This window comes from Argiope bruennichi, chromosome 10 (genome assembly GCF_947563725.1).
Source record: "Argiope bruennichi chromosome 10, qqArgBrue1.1, whole genome shotgun sequence".
Lineage (NCBI taxonomy): Eukaryota > Metazoa > Arthropoda > Arachnida > Araneae > Araneidae > Argiope > Argiope bruennichi.
This window is the reverse complement of record NC_079160.1, coordinates 68,746,021-68,766,836: the sequence shown is the minus strand read 5'-3', so window position 1 is coordinate 68,766,836 and position 20,816 is coordinate 68,746,021. Positions and strand designations below refer to the sequence as shown.

At 32.2% G+C, this 20,816-nt stretch overlaps 1 protein-coding gene across 2 annotated transcripts in view; it reads right to left on the bottom strand.

Moving 5' to 3' along the window:
• Window positions 1-210: 210 nt before the first annotated feature.
• Window positions 211-20,816, bottom strand: part of LOC129988184 (phenazine biosynthesis-like domain-containing protein) — a 23,529-nt gene continuing 2,923 nt past the window's right edge. Inside the window, exons 2-9 of one of the 2 annotated variants that reach the window (XM_056096339.1) lie at window positions 18,098-18,197; window positions 17,075-17,173; window positions 8,639-8,748; window positions 7,361-7,390; window positions 7,193-7,278; window positions 5,466-5,650; window positions 2,756-2,818; window positions 211-794 (exon numbers count right to left, since the gene is read on the bottom strand). In XM_056096339.1, the coding sequence (XP_055952314.1) occupies window positions 685-794; window positions 2,756-2,818; window positions 5,466-5,650; window positions 7,193-7,278; window positions 7,361-7,390; window positions 8,639-8,748; window positions 17,075-17,173; window positions 18,098-18,197 (783 nt within the window). In that variant the 3' untranslated portion in view covers window positions 211-684. Of the gene's footprint in view, window positions 795-2,755; window positions 2,819-5,465; window positions 5,651-7,192; window positions 7,279-7,360; window positions 7,391-8,638; window positions 12,776-17,074; window positions 17,174-18,097; window positions 18,198-20,816 lie in introns of those variants that run through there. The other variant, XM_056096338.1, reaches the window with a different exon arrangement.

Genomic DNA, 20,816 nt, shown 5'->3' with positions numbered 1-20,816 from the left:
AAAATTTTATTAATATTTTGGTAAAAAAACATTCTCCAATAGGTGATTCCTTAAAAAATGTAGAGAATTTGTTCCTTAAAAATGTACAGAAATGTTCCAGCATTTAGGAAAGTAGTATATGAATATTCTTTATTTCTTAGATAAGTAATTTCAATTTTATTACTGATTCAGATTCAAATTTTAAGACAAAGAAAATCATTCTATAACTCGTTCAGTTTCATGACAAAGTTTATTATTAAGCAGTAGGCAAGTTGAATAAAAATAAATAAATAATAAATAAATAAATATACAATTTTACTCGTTTATCCTATGAAAATAAATAAAAAAAATTCAATTTTATTCGACCTTTTCTTTATTTCCTTCTGTCCAAATGGAATTATTTTAAGTGAATAGTTCTTTTATTATCATTTGGTACAAGAAAAGTTAGGATATTAATCCATATCTTACTGCTCCAAGATATTTAACATTGTTTTTAAGAGAAAACATGCTTTCACTTATCACCTGCATTTGATAAAAGATGCTGTACAAAAGTCATAGTTAAAAATAGTTTCAGATTAATAAATCTTTTAAATTACCAGAAGCATCATAATCCAAGACAAACACTTTTACTGAAAAAATTTTTTGCAATAATTAACCTTCATAAAATTATACCACAAAATGCAAACATCATTATGAAAATATTTTCTAGATATGTATCTGTCCTTTGACCACAATTGAAGCATTCCCACCAATAAGAACTCTGCTTTTCTGAAACTCAATATGTAGCTCTCCTCCTCGACGGGAGCATTGGCGAGCTGAAATACATAGCATTAAATTAAGCAAATGTTAATGCATACAGAAGTACAGATAATAATGTTAGAGTAATTGGGAATGAATTTTAGAACTTTATCATTTTCGCCGATTTGAAATAATCGTAAGAGATGAAAAATAGGCCAATATTTTATGTGAGTGCATAATCACATACTGGCGTCTTAAAGAGAGGGAAATCCCTTATTTCAAAATCAATTTATTAATAAATTAGTTTCAGCAACACAGACATTCATAATTATCCTGAATTATTTCCAATTACTCAGAGAACTATAGGGTAATTGGGGGAACTTATTTTGACTTCTGCTCACAGCAACGAATTTTAATTGAAAATAATATATTTAAAGTGATTAATTTTAGCCTCAAATTTTATTTTACCGTGTACTGCCAAGCCTCCCTCTACCCAAACCACTTTTTTGTACTATTATTCAATAAAAATATATTTTATTTTATGAAATATTGTATATAAATTATTTAATACCTTCAATTTGAAGTCACATATTCATGACCAGCTCTCGCTGAAAATCCAATATTTGCACAAGCAAGATGCTAGTTAAATTTATCTGTAACAAGTATCTTATGTTGGTATAATATTGCTGCAAATTTGTAACGTTGTCCCCCACACAGAGGAAATTTTACAGAAAAATCAGAAATAACTGCTGAATGAAAGCCGATTTAATAATCACTGGATTTGGTTATAAATTTGGTGATCACCTGGCCATTCTTGTTGACGAATTTGACAAAATAAAAGGCCCAAAATATTCGAGAATCTTGACGAGAGCACTATTAGGTCTTGAATTCTGAAGTTTGTTCTAGAATATTCGATTTTTAATGGGAACTATAAAATTAAAGTCGTGTGGAAAGAAGATAATAAATGAGTTGAGCTGAAGTGAATAGTCTAGTGAATCCTTTCTTTGGAGTTTAACAGCATGTTGTTTAATAATGAGTTATTTCTTGTGAGTTGTTGATTTCAACAAGTGCCGTTTTGTGTATGCTTCGTCAGTATTTTGTTACCAATTTATCTTATTTTCTTGTTGAATAAAGCTTCTCATTCATTACTGAGGCTACTATACTGACCGGATTTGATTTTCTTAAACAAAAAAAAGGAGTTTTGGAAAGTTCTAAGATGACGTGCATATCATCTGACTGAGGTTTCAAACTATTTAGGATCGAAATAATCCTTGAATAACTTTAAAATGAGACATTAATTTAACTAAATTAAACTGAAAGAATGCACTGCATCCATATCTTGGTTAAAAAGGTAAAATAATTACGAATCTGGTTTTAGTAACATTTTATGTCAGGCATGACAAGTTAAACTCTAAATGATACATTTTAATTTATATTACTAATTAAAAAACTTTTTTTATTGTTTTCTGAAGTCTGGAGACAGGGGTAGCGACAGGAGGCCAAAGATGATCATTCTTGCAGCACATTCTGAAGACACAATCTTTATGCATTTATGTCACATTTATAGAAAATTATGATAAAAGAATTCACATTTATATCATGCTCTGGAGGCGTTTAAAGTTGTTAATGATGGCAATTAGGGATAAAAAAGTCCTGATGTTTCCATTTCCATTTTCTATTGTTATGTCACTAGTTCAAAGGGACAAACAAAAAATAAAAGTGCTTGATAAAATAAAATTAGTGTTCTTTAAATAAAAGTGCATAATAACAATTAAATTGAATTTTAATTTATAATTTAAAAGATATATATATCCTCAAACTGGCAAAAATTTTTGGAACTTTCTTAATTTTTACATATTTCTTACAGTTTTTTAAGTTCTAAATTATTAATATGTAGAAATTTGATTTTTCAAAAATTAATCAGTAATAAATAAATTATATTACTATATAAGTTGTACAAATACAAATATAAAAAATAATCTATTTATCATTCCTTTCAATCTGAAGCATATAAATATTATAAGCAAAATTTCCTTACCATAGAGATTATTTTTCTGCAAAATATTAGCCCAATATGGTGCAAGTACTGCATGAGCTGCGCCTAAAAGAAAATATTAAAATGTAATTGGAAATAAAAATAAGTGAAAAATATTTCTTTTAAAAAAAGGGAATTAATGCGGGATTTAAAACTAATATTTAAGAACAATGCTCGTATTTCCATGTATTAAAGATTTTATTGCTAAATATTTCTACCAAATCATGTGTTTCTCATCTTGTGCAGGTTTATCATTTGGTGAAACGGAATTGCAGCACATGTAATAATTGTTTCGAAAACTTGTTTCTTTCTGTAATATTATACAATAACTGTCTTTCTTTTCGTTTTCTTTCTTTCTTTCTCATATACGTAGTATAGAGAAAATATAGTAATCTTTAAGAAATTCGAGCTCGATATTTTTAGGAATCTCCACGTTTTAGATCATTCCAAGTTCGAGAAAAAAAAGAAGAAAAAAAGAAAAGAAAAGAAAAAAAAAACCTTTGAAAAATGTCTGTCTGTCTGAGACAAAAATGATTCGCAAATGCTTTAAGCTAAACAGTTGAAATTTGATATATCGTTTTTACACCAAATTTGAAGATTTCTATTAAATTTTGGAAAAATCTGTTTAGAGGAATCTGTCTGTCTGGTTCTTCGAATATTTGTTAAAGATAATTACAAAACGAATAGAGCTAGAAGGATAAGATTCAGTACACAGATTTAAAATCTATAGTGTAGCCACTTGTCAAACGTTGGGTCAAATCCAAAGACGGTTGACCGTCTGTCGTACTGTAGTTTCAGAAATATGTGAACGCAGTAATTAAAAAATGCAATGACCTAAATATATAAAATCTGGTATGGGATTTTATGACTATAAGTGCATTTTTTGTCACATTTTTGTTTCAATCGGCTGAGAAAAATATGTCTAAAACACATATTCGACTTTCGGATATTATTAACGCATTCTAGGCATTAATCGCTAAATAACTCGCCAAGGATGATTAACTGAGTCAGTAAAAATGCTAAATTCACACTAAACGTTAATATTTCGTAACTATTGCACGACAAAAACATGCAAGGCGTTCTCTGGCATAGCAGGTTTATTAGAGAGTATGCGAGAAAGTTTTGGGGAGACCATATTCGCAGGTTTTCCAGTTCCGACAGATCTTAAAATAAAGGACAACAGCACAGAACAAACAGAATTTATTGCCAAAAATTACAATAATGGTTGTATAATCATTGGTCGAGTAGTTCCTTTTCGAAGGGAGATTTGTCATATTGATGGACCAAGACTTCGAAGAATGTTATTGTCAGTGATGTGAGATAGATTTTAACTTTCCTTAAAAGCTTCTTAGTCTGGCAGCTTTGATTTCCTGGACAGTTCTTTAATCACAGAAAAGATTGAAATCTCTCAGTTCTAAAAGTTTCTTTCGATGAAGAGAAACTAAGATGTCAGACCTTGTTCAATAGTTTGATGCAAAGAGTAGATGCTGGAAGGTAACAAGCTTCCGATTTGCGACTTCGGAGGGCATCATTGCGTCTCCCTTAAACGGAAATTCGAAAAAATTCCAGTTTAATCTTAGCCGTAGATTGATAAACAATCATTCACAGTCGTTTTCACTTCTTCAATATCAAACCGCCTGTCATTCAAGGAGTAGAAGAGTTGGTAATCGCTATGCAAAAATCTGGACTGTATAGCGAGTGATTGAATACCTTCTAACCAAAATATTTGATCAGATTTTGGATTTGAGATGAAAGATACTACTTTCTATAACACGATTCGATTTAGACGTTTTCCATTTTTTTTTTTTTAGGTCAAAGGATGAACTAAAAAAAAAATCAAGAAACATATCAAGAGATGAATATTCCCAACTAACATAATTTTTCTGCTAAGAACTAGATGATTAAACGTTATTCAAAATCAGCGAATAGCTCAATTTCCTTTAATTTTGTTACATATCTGTAATATTGTTTACTTGCGCAGATAATTTCATAGTAAGGCAGTGAGATCTACAGATATTCTAAGTGAATACCAGATAACGTATTCCCGATATAGAAAACCATTTGGCAAAAAAAAAAAAAAAAAAAAAAATGCAATAAAAAAAAATATTGTTCTAGAAAATGCAAGAAGTTTGGGAATATCTGTAATAAAAGCCGAATTTCGAAGATCCGTCTGGTAAATTCTATGCTTTGTTGAGAAATTATAAAATGCAAAATGGTTACATGTGCCATAGGAATTCTCTGTTTGTAGTGTTAGTCACGCATTGCTGTTATTATTTAGTAACAATTTGCTGTTACTTATATGACAATTTCTGTAGGTACTAATTCTGAACACGCGTCAAATTTTTCAGCTAGTTGTCTTTCACGTTTTTCTTGTGAAGTAAAGAGTGCCACCTATACTCCATGTTTTCCGGAATATTCAGAGTAAAACGCCATCAAGCATTATCCAGCGATTTGGACTTTTCTTACAGTACACCCACTGAATGATTTCCGTAACAATATTTTGACCCCACATTATGAAACATATGGAGTGACAAGCAAATGGCGTAGGATTATGCTCAATCTTAAATTATTGACCTCACTCAAAATTTCGGGAAACGCAAATCCTAACTTTTAATAAACTCTTGTCGTTACTTAAGATTTTCCATGTGACCCTGAATAAAAATTGTGTGTTGCAGATACAAACAGAAATTGTCTTTTTTTTTTTTTTTTTTACCTGTAACAGGATCCTCTGATATTCCAAACCAAGGCGAAAAATATCGAGACACGAAATCATACATGTTGCCATCTTCATCAATGCACTCATCAGACGATCCTTTCAAGGTGACAATGAGACCTGCGATGTCAGGTGCTGCAGCTAAAAGTTCTGCATCATTTGTCTGGATCGATTCTAGCTGTTTCCTGTTAGAAGAAATATATAAAAAATAATTTCATAAGTAACTAGTATAAATAATCGTTTAGTTAGGGCTTTCCAAGCTGTGTATCATGAATCAGTTTATTGTTGAATCACAACAGAATCTTGAATAAATCTTTCCACAACTGCAAAATTGTGATATGGGCATATAATGTTCATCAAGTCAAATATTAGAAATATTTTATTAAAATTAGATGAAATTTCATTGTCTATGCTTTCTTCCTTCAAAAAAGTTCCTATTTGGTTCACTAAAATTTCTTCCGGAAAGAAAGCGCGCTGTTCGTCACTGAAAAAATGTGTAGAGATGCTAGAATGAAATGGGCTACAGTATAGTTTCTGTTTCTAGAATGTAGGTGGAGATATTTAAAAGTTTGGGAAGCCCTGGTTTAGATAATCTATTCAGAGACTTTTTGCCGCCATCTGTTGCAGAAGTTCGGTGACAAAATAAAACATTATTTCTTATTAGGCTGAACTTAATCTTCGCATTATATGACAGCTCATTGTAATTCGTGTTGATTTGCTAGCAGAAATTCCAGATGATTGCTGACTTCCTACTTTTTCATATGCGAAGAGAAAACATTAAATTCGCCTTCCAATTTTCGACTAATCCTGGCATTTTAGACTTCCCCGACCCAGAAAAGGGTATTTTTGTAATTACTTCTGTGTATATGTTAATTCATTTTAATAAAACTACGAAAATAAAAAAAATTTAAATGAATTATTAACTTAATGTTAAGTAAGAAATGTGAAATTAAATTGACTACTGCTTGAAAGAGGAACCTCATATTGTGCACAACCTTGGACCTCAAAACGTTTAAATCTGCTTCTGATAATAGGCAGGGTAAATTTGACCTTATCTGCCAAATAAACAAGAGTAATAGAAGAACATGAATGGATCATAAAACATTATAAAAAATGTCCTATTTCTTTTGCAAGTTCTGAGGGATAAAATGAATATGATACCTTTGGGGAAAATATAAATTTACACCTGAAATAGGCTCAGTTATATATAAAAAAAATTCTTACCACGATTAAAGTTACTACACTATAGTAAAAAAAATAGTGTTGATCTTATCTTTCAAGCCTCATGTTTGAATTATTGGATTTTATTCTTTTATTATCTTTTTTGATAAATTAATTGTATGTAAATTTCATATGTGTAAAACGCTTCTCCCTGCTATGTATTCTGGAACATTCAAAAAAGTATATAAAATGACCTCAGCTGAATAAGACTTTGATAGTGGTAATGTCTGAATAGTTGTGCTATTGCCTAATAATCCATCCTGTTTTCTACGAGTACGTTGTAAATGAATTTTAACGATACTATATCAATCGGATAACTATTTAGTTAGCGATATTTAAATTAACAAAATAGAATATTCAATACAATTAATTGAATTCTCATATTGATGACATCCAGTAAGCAATCGCAATTAAACATTTGGGTTATAATTCATTTGGCTGTTTGCATGTAGTTTATAAGAAAAGTTAATTTTATTTCTAAATAAACAATTAAATGCTAATTTTACCTCGTTACATCGTCACTTAGTCGTATTAGCAACTTCTTGGAAAGAGAAAGAACAACTTCTTGTACAGGCAAATTCTTAACAGCGGCCTATTGAATACATAAAGTTACTTACAAATAGGAAAGGAAAACGAAAAAGTGAAAAATACTTTATTATGAAATTCGTTCTTACTTCAACAACTGTTCTGTATTTGTCATGAACCTAAAAGAAAAAGAAAAATATCATATTATAAAAATGTTCAAAAAAACATAGAGTCCGTGATGTTCTTATTGCCATGCATGCGAATTTAGAGAATGTTCATTGTGTTGGATATTCAAGTCAAAGAGTCGATCACAGAAAAGTAACCTTATTGGATCGATTATTCTGCAACCGGAAGTAGTTTGTACTTCCGGATCAATTGTAATTGGTTGTTGTTTAGCCGAACTTGTACATTTATTATGATGGTGCTTTTAAATGTGAAGAATGTGACCGAATTGGTGTATGTTGTAGATGCTGAAAGATTGTTAGAATTAAACTGTTAAATATTAAAGATGTTATTTTTAAATCACCTGCCTGGTGTTTGCTAATAACTATACATCTTTTTTGGTGTGAAGCTTCGCCAATACATTGGAGTAACATGTAATTTCGGAAAGAGTGCCCCTTCAATTAACTTTGTCATCTTACCATAATTCATACAACAGTTTGTATCAAAATAGCCTGTGTGTCTTTTGAAAATATGAAGATAATCTAACTACGGCTCGTATCGGGACCTCATGACTAGCACAATATGGATGATTTTATTCCTCAAAGGAATGATACGCAGTAAGATAAAAACGAATTTAATATTCCTTCATTAAGTCTTGATATTGAATTTTCCGTCCTATTAGACACATTTCCTTTCATCATATTTTATTTTGGCAAAATAAACACCCCTTGGCGCATAATGCAAAAGCAGAGAGTTTCTATATCTCAGAATTAACAGCAAATTAAAAATTTCAAAGAAACATTAACAACCACACAGTGGTCATCAGAAATTCTTAAAGCTCAATTGGAAATATATTTTAGCTTTTTGGAAAATATTTTTCTTTCTTCTTAATTTATTGATTTAATTGCTTAACATTTCATTTGTGGTTATACAATGGACCTCATAATTTCGAATCATATTCGAAATGATAATTATATTTTAGAAAGCAATTTATTCTAGAAACTTTTAAATAATATTGACTGAAAAATGTTTGCCACAATAGCAGATTTAAATATTATAACTCTCTCCCCCTCATATAATAAGCGGTTCTGTGTCACAATCTGATCACGAATCTGCATTATCTGAAGATCCCGAAAACGGACCACAACAGTTTATTTATTTGCTTATATTATCTCAAAAAGAATATTCATTTCATAAATATCACATGATTTCAAGTAAATGTCAAAAATTAAAAATTAGAGTGTTATGAGATTAGCAAAACATACTGGATGAGATTCATATGCTGGAAGATCGATCTGTATTCTGTCAAAAGCTACCTTTTGTGCTTTTAGTATTCCACTAACAGTTTCGAACTCCAAGATCTCTGATTCATTGCCTGAAAAGGTCAAATTAAAGGAATATGAGATAAATTTGCTACAACAAATATCTTTATTAACACTTATCAAAAAATATACAAACTGCAGATTTCTTTTCTCGTAAAATCAGCATGCGGGAATAAAAAATATTTTTTTTTCAAAAGTTGTAAAAACTTTAACAACTATCTAACGGGTAACACAAATAGAATAAATACTGATTAAAACATGTTAAAAAATATTCTTTAATATAAAATTCAATGTTATTATTTTAATACAATAAAAATTTTTAAAAGTTAGAAACTAAGTAATTTATCAGTCCGCTCGCAAATGATTCATATTTAAGCTTGAAAAACAAATTAATGTCTTATACGTAAGCTGACTTTCAACTAATCTTGCCACGTTTAGTAATTTTCAAAATGTATGGTGCAGTAAAATTCTATTGCAATAAAGTTTCTGCAAGAATCAAAAAAATTAATACAGTGGCAGAAAGATGAGGTGTAGATATCCCGGACGCTAGCCTTAAAGCCTTGTTCCCATGACCAGTGATTTAATTAGCCCATGGTGTATGTCGGAATTCAACAAGTGGCAGCGTTCCCGTTGTATACATTCATAGTATACTTCGCGCGATACTGTAGTTTGTCAGCTGGCCTCTTATATTGTCAACTAGCCTCGCTGGCCTCTGATGCATAAGCATTCACCGATATTTCGCCAGAAAGAACTCACCACAACAGGTCATCATGTGCAACTACGGATCTTGTCATTGCCATAATGGAAAATATGGAGCATTATGGTTTAGACCTCTGAACTACGGTCCATGGGAATAAGGCTTTAGGGGATACTTTGGCGATAGAATGTTAGTGCTTTAACGCTACTTTTTAAAATCAATTAAGGGATGAAAAACTAATACCTTGGCCTGATATCCATCTATAATTGTTAAATTATTGATAGCAAATGAGTAATTCGTTTTCGCTCAAAAGAGAATTTATATTGGTATTCTAAAAGAGAATAGAATCTTCACGAAGAATATTTTGATCCCCATTTCAAATAGAGATATCACCAAAATTCCTACATTCTTTTTTTCTTTTCTTATCATCAAATTTTTCACCAAGATTAAAGGTTATTGACTGGCATCCATTTAAAATAACTGTAAATTTCTTTTCCTGAGCTCCCCCTTAATTCTATAAAAGACATATCCGCTTCTACTAATATAAAATTGTGGACCAAGAATAAGGCCGCAAATGCTATGGATGGCATTAGTAAATAACAGTTACAAAATATTGATATTTTACTTTGATTTTTGCATTTTTTATTCAATTAATCGTACGAATATTATTTTTAACGCCTTTTTTTCTGACCGATTGAAATCAAAATTTGACGCAAAGCAACAACTACAGTCCCGGGATCACATTCCGAATTTCATTTATTTAAGTTATATCGTATTTCAGTTACTGCGCATACGTGCATGCGAAATAAAGACCGACAGACGATCACCACGTTAAGAGATTTGGCTGAAACTTCCGTACGTATATACATTTGAGACTCTAAACCAATGTAAAATTTTATTTCTTTAACAATCTGCGCTTTCTAATTTTCAATTTTACTTGTATACTCGGATAGTAAATCTTCCTCGGAATGGATTTCGTTCAAAATTTTATAGTGTTATTTCGCCAGTTCTACGCACACATTTAATGTAACTCACAACACAAATCAGATGGCAGAGACTTTAGAACAACTCCATTTTATTCGCGTGCTTTCCACACTCTCTCTCTCTCTCTCTCTCTCTACACAGCCACTCTCGCGTTACAGAATTATTTTCGGTTCACTTTGGGGGCGCCACCATACAATCATTTCACAACACCGAACATCCACCCCCGGGTTGAATGATACATTCAAAAACTTAAAAGTAAACAACAACAATACAAATGAACACATACCACTTAATACAATAAACAGTATACAACATTGCAAAAACAAGAAATACTCAATTTATCAAATATACACAGTTGAATTCACACAAAAGGTAACAAGTATAATACTCAAGAACAACCAGTGATCATAACATAAAGAGAAATTTTCGCACAAATTACTCATTTGGGATGGGTAAAATACAAATTTTAGTATCAGGACGTTTAAAAACTCCATTTTTAGTTTTCACTAACACTACTCTGATTTTATTATCTTTACCATAATACACTTCAAGAATTCGACCAAGAGGCCAGTTACACACAGACAAATTTTCTTCTTTCAAAATTACCATATCATTTATTTTTACATTATTTTTCTCAAAAAACCATTTATTTCGATTTTGAAGTGTACTTAGGTAGTTATTTGACCAACGTTTCCAAATCTGTTGTACAATTTTTGTTAGTTTTTGCCATACCTTTAACCTGTTATCAGGCAGTTCAGTTAAACTCGGTTCAACAATTGCTGAAATCGGACGACCAACAAGGAAATGACCAGGAGTCAAAACATCAAAATCTTTAGGGTCACATGATAAAGGGTAGAGGGGACGTGAGTTGAGAATTCCCTCAATCTGGTTAAGAATCGTTAAAAATTCTTCATAAGTGAATCTTAAATTACCCATAATTCGCTTTATATGATATTTGACGGCCTTGACTCCAGCCTCCCAGAGGCCTCCATGATTTGGTGCTCTTGGTGGAATGAAACTCCCCTCAACACGTTCATCACACAAAAATTTACTCATATTATTGTTACTATTACTCAGAATTTTTCTCAGTCTCTTTAACTCTAATTGTGTGCCTACAAAGTTGGAAGCATTGTCTGAAAATATATGTTCAGATTTTCCTCTTCTACTAAAAAATCGTTTTAAAGCCGCAATGAAGGCTTCGCTAGTTAGATCTGAAACTAATTCAAGGTGACATGCTTTTGTGACCATGCACACGAAAACACACACGTAAACTTTATTGAAAACACCTTTTCTTTGATTAGGATATTTAATCCAGAAATGCCCACAGAAATCTACTCCCACTTTGTTAAAAGGAAAATTTTGAGAAATTCTCTCGGTTGGCAATTGACCCATAATTTGTGAACAAGTAACGGGTTTTGCTTTAAAACAAATTGTACAGTTATTAACTAATTTCCTGCACATATTACGACCATTTAAGGGCCAGAATCTCTGTCTAACAATAGACAATAAAGTTTGTGGACCTACATGCAATTGTCTCTTGTGAGTCAATTCAAGAATCAAATTAGTTAACTTGTGATTCTTAGGAAGAATTATTTGGTGTTTTTTGTCATAATTTAAATTACTATGTGCCAGTCTACCTCCTGCTCTTAGTACCTTTTCAGAGTCTAGAAATGGAGAGAGATTTTTTATCTTACTTTGAGGGCTAACCATACCCTTAGTGGACAAGTCCTTTAATTCTGATTCAAATTCTACCTGTTGCACCAACTTCACAAGCGTAGTTTCCGCTCGTTGGACTTCGGATATCTTCAATGGTCCAATTTGTTTGTTAAATGGTTGCTTACAATTATCGATGAACCTGTAAATATAACTAAGAACACATAAAATTTTTTGGAAATTATTAGATACAGAAAGAATTTTGTTCAAAAAACTATTGTCCAAAGTCACAGCCAAAGCTTTTCTCTCAGACGATTTTAGTTCTTCCTGACACACACTGTCATCACTAAGTATCACGTCATCATTTTTAGCGACAATGTTTTCTTCATGTAGGAAACTCGGTCCATTCCACCACTTCTCACAGTTCAACAGTGAGTCGGCGCTGATGCCTCTCGTAAGAAGATCAGATGGATTGTCCTTTCCAGGACAATGGTGCCACATATCTTTGTTTGTCAAGGATTGTATTTCCTTCACACGGTTGGCGACAAAGACTTTCCATCTGCTGCTGGAACCTTGAATCCAACTCAAGGCTATAGTGGAATCTGTCCAAAAGTGGTTGGTTGCTGGTATTTTCTCACTGAGGACTCTTGATACTTCTTTTGCCAATCTCGCAGCAAGTAACGCACCCATTAATTCCAAACGTGGAAGGGATAATGGCTTTAGAGGAGCCACACGGCATTTTGAAGCTAAAAGATACACACAAATTTTGTTAGGAGTTTTCAGTCTTAAATATGAGACAGCTCCATACGCTTTAATGCTAGAATCGGAAAATGTGTGTATTTCACACTCTGGGGGATTCTCACTATCACACTCAAGGACATATCTAGGAATCTGAAGTTTACCTAAGAAAGACGCTTCTGAACACCACTGTTCAAACTTCTCATTAACATCTGGCAGTAACTCTTCGTCCCAGTCTGTTTTACTTTGCCAGATTTCTTGAAATAAAATTTTAAATCTTATAGTGAAGGGGGATACAAATCCCATTGGATCAAATATTCTGCCTGCGGCCATCAACAAGAATCGTTTAGTATTTTTCCTTTTCAGAAGGAAGTCCAATAGACCTTTTAAATTAAGACTAACATAGTCATTTTGAGGACTCCACGAAAGTCCCAAAACACGATGTGGTTGGTTCACGAAATCGTTAATATTTAAATGGTCGAAATGTTCTGTCTGCCATTGTTTCATTAAATCACAGTCATTTGAAATCCACTTCTGCAAATTCATCCCTGCATCATCCATGATTTTCGCTGCTGTGTTTGACAAGTCAAATGCTGATGATACGTCGTCTTCACCAGCGACGAGATCGTCCACGTAAAAACAACTATCGAGTGTCCGCACAGTAGCGGGATATTGTTCCTTATATTTCTCAATATGGGATTTTATAGTTGCGGCCAATAGAAATGGAGACGAGTTCACACCAAAAAGAACTCGATTGAATCTATACACTTGAACATCTTTTTCACTGTTAGCCACAAGAAACCTAACTGCGTCTTTATCTTTTGGAGTCAAAGAAATCTGGAGAAAGGCTTTTTCCATATCAGCTAAAATGGCTATTTTGTTCAAGCGAAAGGATATCAACAAATCAAAAATGTTTGGATTTAAATTAACTCCTTGATGTAAACAATCGTTCAGCGATAATTGTCCTATTTCATGTGCACTAGCATCAAAAACTATACGTAATTTTGTTGTTAGAGATTCATTTTTTATTATCACTTGGTGAGGAAGATAAAACACTGGGTTATTTGTTGAAGCAAACGGATTTGTTACCCTCTCAATTATCCCCTCATCTAGGTAACCCTTTAAAACTTTACAATACTCAGAATACAACACCTTATCATTTTGCATTTTTCTCATAAGACTGCTGAGTCGTCTTTTTGCTAAATCAAAATTATCGCTCAACTCATTACTATCTCTTTTCCACGGGAGTCCCACCTCATACCTACCATTTTTAAAACATATATTTTCCTTAAACAATTCTAAATTCACGTCCTCCTCACTAGTAATACCCTCGTCCTTAACACCTATTGATTCTAACTCCCAAAAGGTCTTTAATGTTGTATTTAAATCACTATCTCGAATTAAACCACAGTGCATTTTGTTATTCACCTCCTCATCTACACTTCCGCTAGCGACATATCCGAACACTGTATTTTGCAAAAGTAGTCGAGAATCTCCTGTATAAATTTGACCTGGCCTAAGCAATTCATAAAATATTTCCGCGCCTAATAAAACATCAATTTTTCCAGGAATATTAAATTTGTAGTCTGCCAGCTCAATATCGTTAGGTAAATCAATTGAAACATTAATCATTCTTGAAGGAATTAAATCGGTTATTTTTTTGACAACTAGCAAATTAAGCTCTTTTTTAAAACTCATATCAAGATTATTTATGGTTGCCATAACACACCCATTAACCGTCATTGATGAATCATTTAAACAAGATACAAGTAAATTAATTTTCTCATTCCTCAACTGCAATCTATCCGCACAATCCTTCGTTATAAAATTTGACTCGCTTCCTCCGTCTAGAAGGCACCTCACTTCATGTCTCGCGCCGTATCTGTCTCGTATTAAGCATCGCACGGTACTCAATAAAACTGTTTTTGTTTTGTTTTGCAAAAAACTCGTAGCCACTACTGATGCATTTCTCTCGCTCTCACTTTGGGGGAAGGCAATATTTGCTGACCCTCCCTGACTGACGTAAGCATGTGCATTTGGATTCAACGGCGTCGAATCATTGGCTCCTGTTGCGGTTTGTGTCTGAGCGGAAGAGTTATCTCTTTTGGGATAATGAATTAATCTATTGTGCGGTTTCCCACAAAAACAATTTTTAGCTCTACACGGCTTCTTAACGAAACAATTTGAGGAAAAACATTTATAACATAAGTAATTAGTTTTCACGATATCTATTCTTTCGTCAACGCTAAGAGATTTGAACACAGGACACAAATACAGTGGGTGGGATTCCTTTGTTTTACAACTATTTACAATGCATTTCGCATTTTTAACGGAAGACAGATAAACACTTGAAGTATTTTTTGACCCACGACTATTATTTTGATTACTGACATCATAACGCCGCGGTTCATATTTAGATTTATAATTAGGTATTAAACTTTGTTCTCTAATTTTTCCCTTCGACGATATGAAAATATCGCATTCTCGGCCTAACTCATGTAGTTTAAACCACGTCTCTCCTTGTTTTACGCCAATATGAGTAGTTAATTCTCTATCCAACGTCTCGATTATTTTATCTGACACTATTAATTCACAAATTGATTTTAAGTCTTTTACCTCCCGTAACTGACAATAGTATTCAAAGGTTGCACTCAATCTAGATGCGAACTGCACATAACTTTCATTGGGTAACCTTTGCGCCTTTTTAAAGTGATTTAGACATTCTTGGGGTGTTGGTTGAAACTCCTTTAACACTATGGCTTTAAGTTTATCATAATTACTCAAATCTTCTTCTTGAAGATAAACCATTAAATTACACGCTTTCTCTCCAAGGATATTTAAAAGAATTTCGGGTTTTAATTTCTCGGGAACATCTTTGGTTTTAAATGCCTTCTCAATCGACTGAAAAAATAAATTAAATGACTCGGCTCTCTGAGGAATCGGAATAGTTAGAGTTTTAATACTCTTAATCAAACTCTCTACATTACACTCTGTTCCAATTGTTTTAATGTCATTTTGTGATGGCTCACTCTCTCGAGATTGTTCACGCAATTTTGCAATTTCTAATTCCCTTTCTAATTGGGACAGTTTAATTCTCTCAAATTCTAGTCGATTTTCGTTTTCTAATTTTTCCCGCTCAAGTCGATCTTTTCTCTCGTTTATTTCCTCAAGTACACAGTCAACAATAGTTTGATACGATTCTTTATCTGTTTTATAAATCTTACTCTTCTGTATTAACTCTCTTAAATCTAGAACTTTAGCATTATCAGGTATAGGTAATTTTAACTCCTCGGCAATAGCCTTTAACTCCTCTTTTTTAAACTTAGTAATACTCATTTTCACAAAAATTAACTCAATCACAAATGAAATTAATAAAACACAAATTAATTACGTCTTAAAACACTAGATATAACAATATCAATATCATAAAATTTGAATAACTAACCTCTCACCAAGTAACAATAACAACTGAATCTCCGTGAAACCCAAACTTGAACTCTGAACAACACAAGACTATCGCTTTCGTTTTCAATTAATTTTCGATGCACTATTTTCAAAATTTTTGTTCTTCGGTCCCAGCCACCTCCGGGTCGACGGACCATGTTATTTCGCCAGTTCTACGCACACATTTAATGTAACTCACAACACAAATCAGATGGCAGAGACTTTAGAACAACTCCATTTTATTCGCGTGCTTTCCACACTCTCTCTCTCTCTCTACACAGCCACTCTCGCGTTACAGAATTATTTTCGGTTCACTTTGGGGGCGCCACCATACAATCATTTCACAACACCGAACATATAGAAATCTATAAATTCTTGTATAGACCATATACCAAATTTTATCGAGATTGCTCAATTCATTTTTCAGTTATTGTGTTCACAAAAGACAGATATAATGCAAAAGTGCTTTTTTTTTCACTCAAGGAGGTCGGAAATGTGAAGATTCGTCAAAATCTCGAGTTCAAATTTTTGGATAATTACAATTAACTAATTAATCAAATTAAATTTATTTAATAAGTTAAATAAATCACTTTTCTTAAGCTAATCACAATCCTAGAAATATTTTGATATATTGTGATTAGAAAAAAATGGCCTTTTAAAGGGTTAAATAACGCTACCGTTATATTTTATAAGCAAGAGCTGATGGGTAAAAACTCAAGTCATACTTATTTTCAACACTTGAAATGAACTAAAATTCAGTTTAAAAACCTCACTTACCAAAATATACATTGAATTGTGGTACAATACTTTCTCCTTATACACGCGACTGTATAGAAACAAACAAAAATTCACAATTTTCTTACCATATTCCATAAACAAAACAGCAGCAGAGGCTAATGTGGCATGGCCGCATAAAGGCACCTGGCAAAGTGGAGTGAACCAATCCAGAGAAAAACGTTTACCTGTCAATAAAATACAAAAATTTCAAAAAACATAAACTTTATTATTTTAGTTATACCTTTGAAAGTCGTCATTTATTAAATGTGTTTTCTAGTAAAATACAGAATTCTGAAAGATCTGTTGAATATTAGGTAACTTAAAAATGATTTGAACCTAGGCTGTTGAAATTTGTATACGGTCTTTACACCAAATTTGCACATTTCTATCAAATTTTGAGTAAAATCTGCTCACAGGAAATCCGACTGTTCGAATATTAGTTAACACGATGGTTACAAAACGGAGAAATGTAAATAGATAAAATTCTGTACACAGATTTATCATCTATAGTGTAAGATACCTGTCAAATTTTGAGCCAATTCCAGCTACGGGTTGATTGTTTTTCGGTCTACTTTCAGAAACATGTAAACGCGGCAGTTCAAAAACGCAATGACGTAAATTGAATAAATATATCTAATTTCGCACGATTTGTGAAAACAAGAGCAGTTTTGTGTCAAATTTCTATTTCAATCGATTGAGAAAAACGTGTCTAAAGCACAAATTAGATGTTTGGTTATTAACCGCATGCTAAGGCTTCATCTCCAAGTAACTCGCAAAGGATAGCACGAGAGAATCGCCAAATAAGAATCGCCAATTGTTAAATTCACGCCAAAAGTTAATATTTCGTAACTATTGTACGTCATTTCCATGCAAGTCGTTCTCTGGCATGACAAGTTTATTAAAGAGTGTGCGAGAAAGTTTTGGGGAGACCATTCACGCTGTTATTATTTTCTAAAAAGTTATCCGATATTTTGAATGAGTAGCATTATTTATGAACACGGAATTTAATTACTTACATTTATAAATTCCTTTTTTTTACGAGTTTTAAAAAGGAAAAGATTGTCATGAATTAGTAATAGAAACAAATATATAACCAACAGTGTGCTCACCACTTTGAAAAGTATCACTTTCCATTATTGGTTTCAAAAAAGCAGTTTCTGAAAGATTCATTTCAGAAGCAATTCTTTGCTTTATATCATTATCAGCATCCTAAATGTTAAAAAAATATTCATTAATCATAGCATGAAAAACACAGTTCTTGCATTAACAAAGCATTTAAATACTAGCTATATATTTAAATACTGATTGCACAGGCAAAAAAAATATTAATAAATTTCATAATACGAGGGAGTATTAATAATTAATATACATAATTTTGAACCCATTATGAAGAAAGTGCAATAAATGGCAAAATGAAACGGAAATAAAAGTATCAATTTATTACTTTTCAATATAACTGCTATTCATATTGAGGCATTTCTCTCAGCGCTGGGTCAGTTTAAAAATATCGATCTTTTATATGCTGTCGATCTGTTTGAGATCGTCGTCAGAGTCAAGCGTTTGATCATCTTTGAACTTCTTCATAAGTCCAAACATGAAAATCTGAAAGCGCCAGGTTTGGATGGTATGTTGGCCCTCCAAAACTTCATGCTCAAATTCTTGCAGTTTACTTTCACCTACCTTTGGTTAATACAAAACTGCAAAATGTTATATTTAGGAAAATAAATGATTGTTGCACTTTTTTAGGATACTCTGTGTGAGTGCATGTGTGCGGTGAAGCCACATTGATAATAAAATTTAGTTTAGTTATATTAATGTGCCGTTTTTAAAGCAACACTACGGCTCTTTTGGGACGAACCTCGTAATTTTGAACCGCGGTCGGATGACGAGGACGACAGCTGAGCTCAAACTTCCACACCACACCAGTGGGATGACATTCGGCCCCGACGTATTTAACATGCATCAGACCCGCTTACACGACGGTTCTTCGGTGGAATCGGGTCTCGAACCTGAAACCCTCCGGTTCCGAAGCCGAGACCTTACCACCAGGCGACCACGATCCCGTTGATAATAAAGAGCCAAACGAAACGAGTCTCTTTTATTTACTGCTCAATGGTTAAATCACAAATCAATTATTCAGTTTTAAATCACTATGATACTTACTGTAATCAAAAGGATGTAATTTTTTTTTTTTTAAATACCATCAGTTAGTCATTTTTACTTTCTCATATATGTAGTATAGAGGAAATCGTCAAAAAAATTCGAGCTCGAGATTGTGACGAATCTCCATGTTTTTAACTTTCCTGAGTTCAAAAAAACACATTTTTCGAAAATGTCAGACTGTCTGTCTGTATGGGACAAAGATAACTCAGAAACGATTGGAACTAGACGATTGAAATCTGCTATATGGTCTTTACACCAAATTCCATCTGTCTGGCTGTTCGAATATAAGTTAACACTATAGCTACAAAATGCTGAGAGGTAGATAGATAAAATTCGGTAGAGGCCTCATTAATGACTCACCAGAGTGACTAATGAAGATATTTGGTTTTCGATATTCGAGAACGAAAAAGCGAGTTTGAGGTATCTTAACAATTTAGTAAAGAGAACCCCTTTTCTGGAGTAGCAATGGAACCAACTCTAAGAGCTGCTTATCGAGCAGTTCAAGATTGTTAAATCTTGACAATAAAGACCGTTATTATATCTCGATAGTAAGAGGTAAATCCTCACAATCCACAAAAGAAAATATTTAAGTTTGAATTAATTGAATAGAAAATTTAATTTTATGAATGGTTTTAAAATTAAGTTATGTATATATACGTATTTTTTTATAATGGCAAAAACATCAGGCTGCATTTCCCTCTTTATCCTTTCTACGCCATTACAATTCTGTATCATTTTTTTCCCCCTAATAAGTATAGTGACGATAAAAAATGCAGATACCTCAGGTGTTAAGTATAAAATACGAAAAAAATACTGTCCATCGACAGCAATGCAGATTTTGTATATCATAATTTCTAATCTAATACAAAATTTTATGCATAAATTAATACTTTTAGAAAAAAGTCTTCAAATAGTTCATTTTTCAAAATCGAATAAAATTTTTAAAAAAAAGACCACTTTAAGAATAGTTCGATTTTATTGAAATGTAGGTTCAGAAGTATAAATATTTTAGGGAAATATTTAATAGTTTATATAAAAAATGAGTAGTTACTTGAAACTTCTAATACATATTTACTGCTAACAGTTATTATTATTATTATATCTACCCTTTCTTGAGAATTTTTTTAAAAATAAAAATACGCATATTACATTTTTTATTGTGACTTTTTATGTATTTTACTTTTATTTGAATGCTAGTTACCTTTGGCAACAAGCTGGTCCATCGAGAATAATAGCTGCGTTTAATTCATATTAAATTTCTTATAAAAATTAAATGTTTACAATTCCATTCAAAAGAATTCCAATCATCAAAATGTGATAGACATTAGAGACATAATAATTTAATATCTTTGTACATATTTTGTTTATTGCATGCTTGATATTCCCAATATAATTAATTGCCACTATACCATTTTGCATCAAAGTGTAACTGTTTAATTTATCGAAGCATGTTATCTTTCGCGATATTGAAATATCACTTCCTCATTTCGCATGCAATCAACGCAATATTAAATCTTTTCTTTTTTATTTTGCTTTTAACAATAGAAGAAAATCACACGATTCAATATCTGATGATATAATCAAAATAGTTTGAATTTCTTGCAACAATGAAATATATTGATGAAAATTACGTATATTATTAATAATTAATATTTATATATTGTT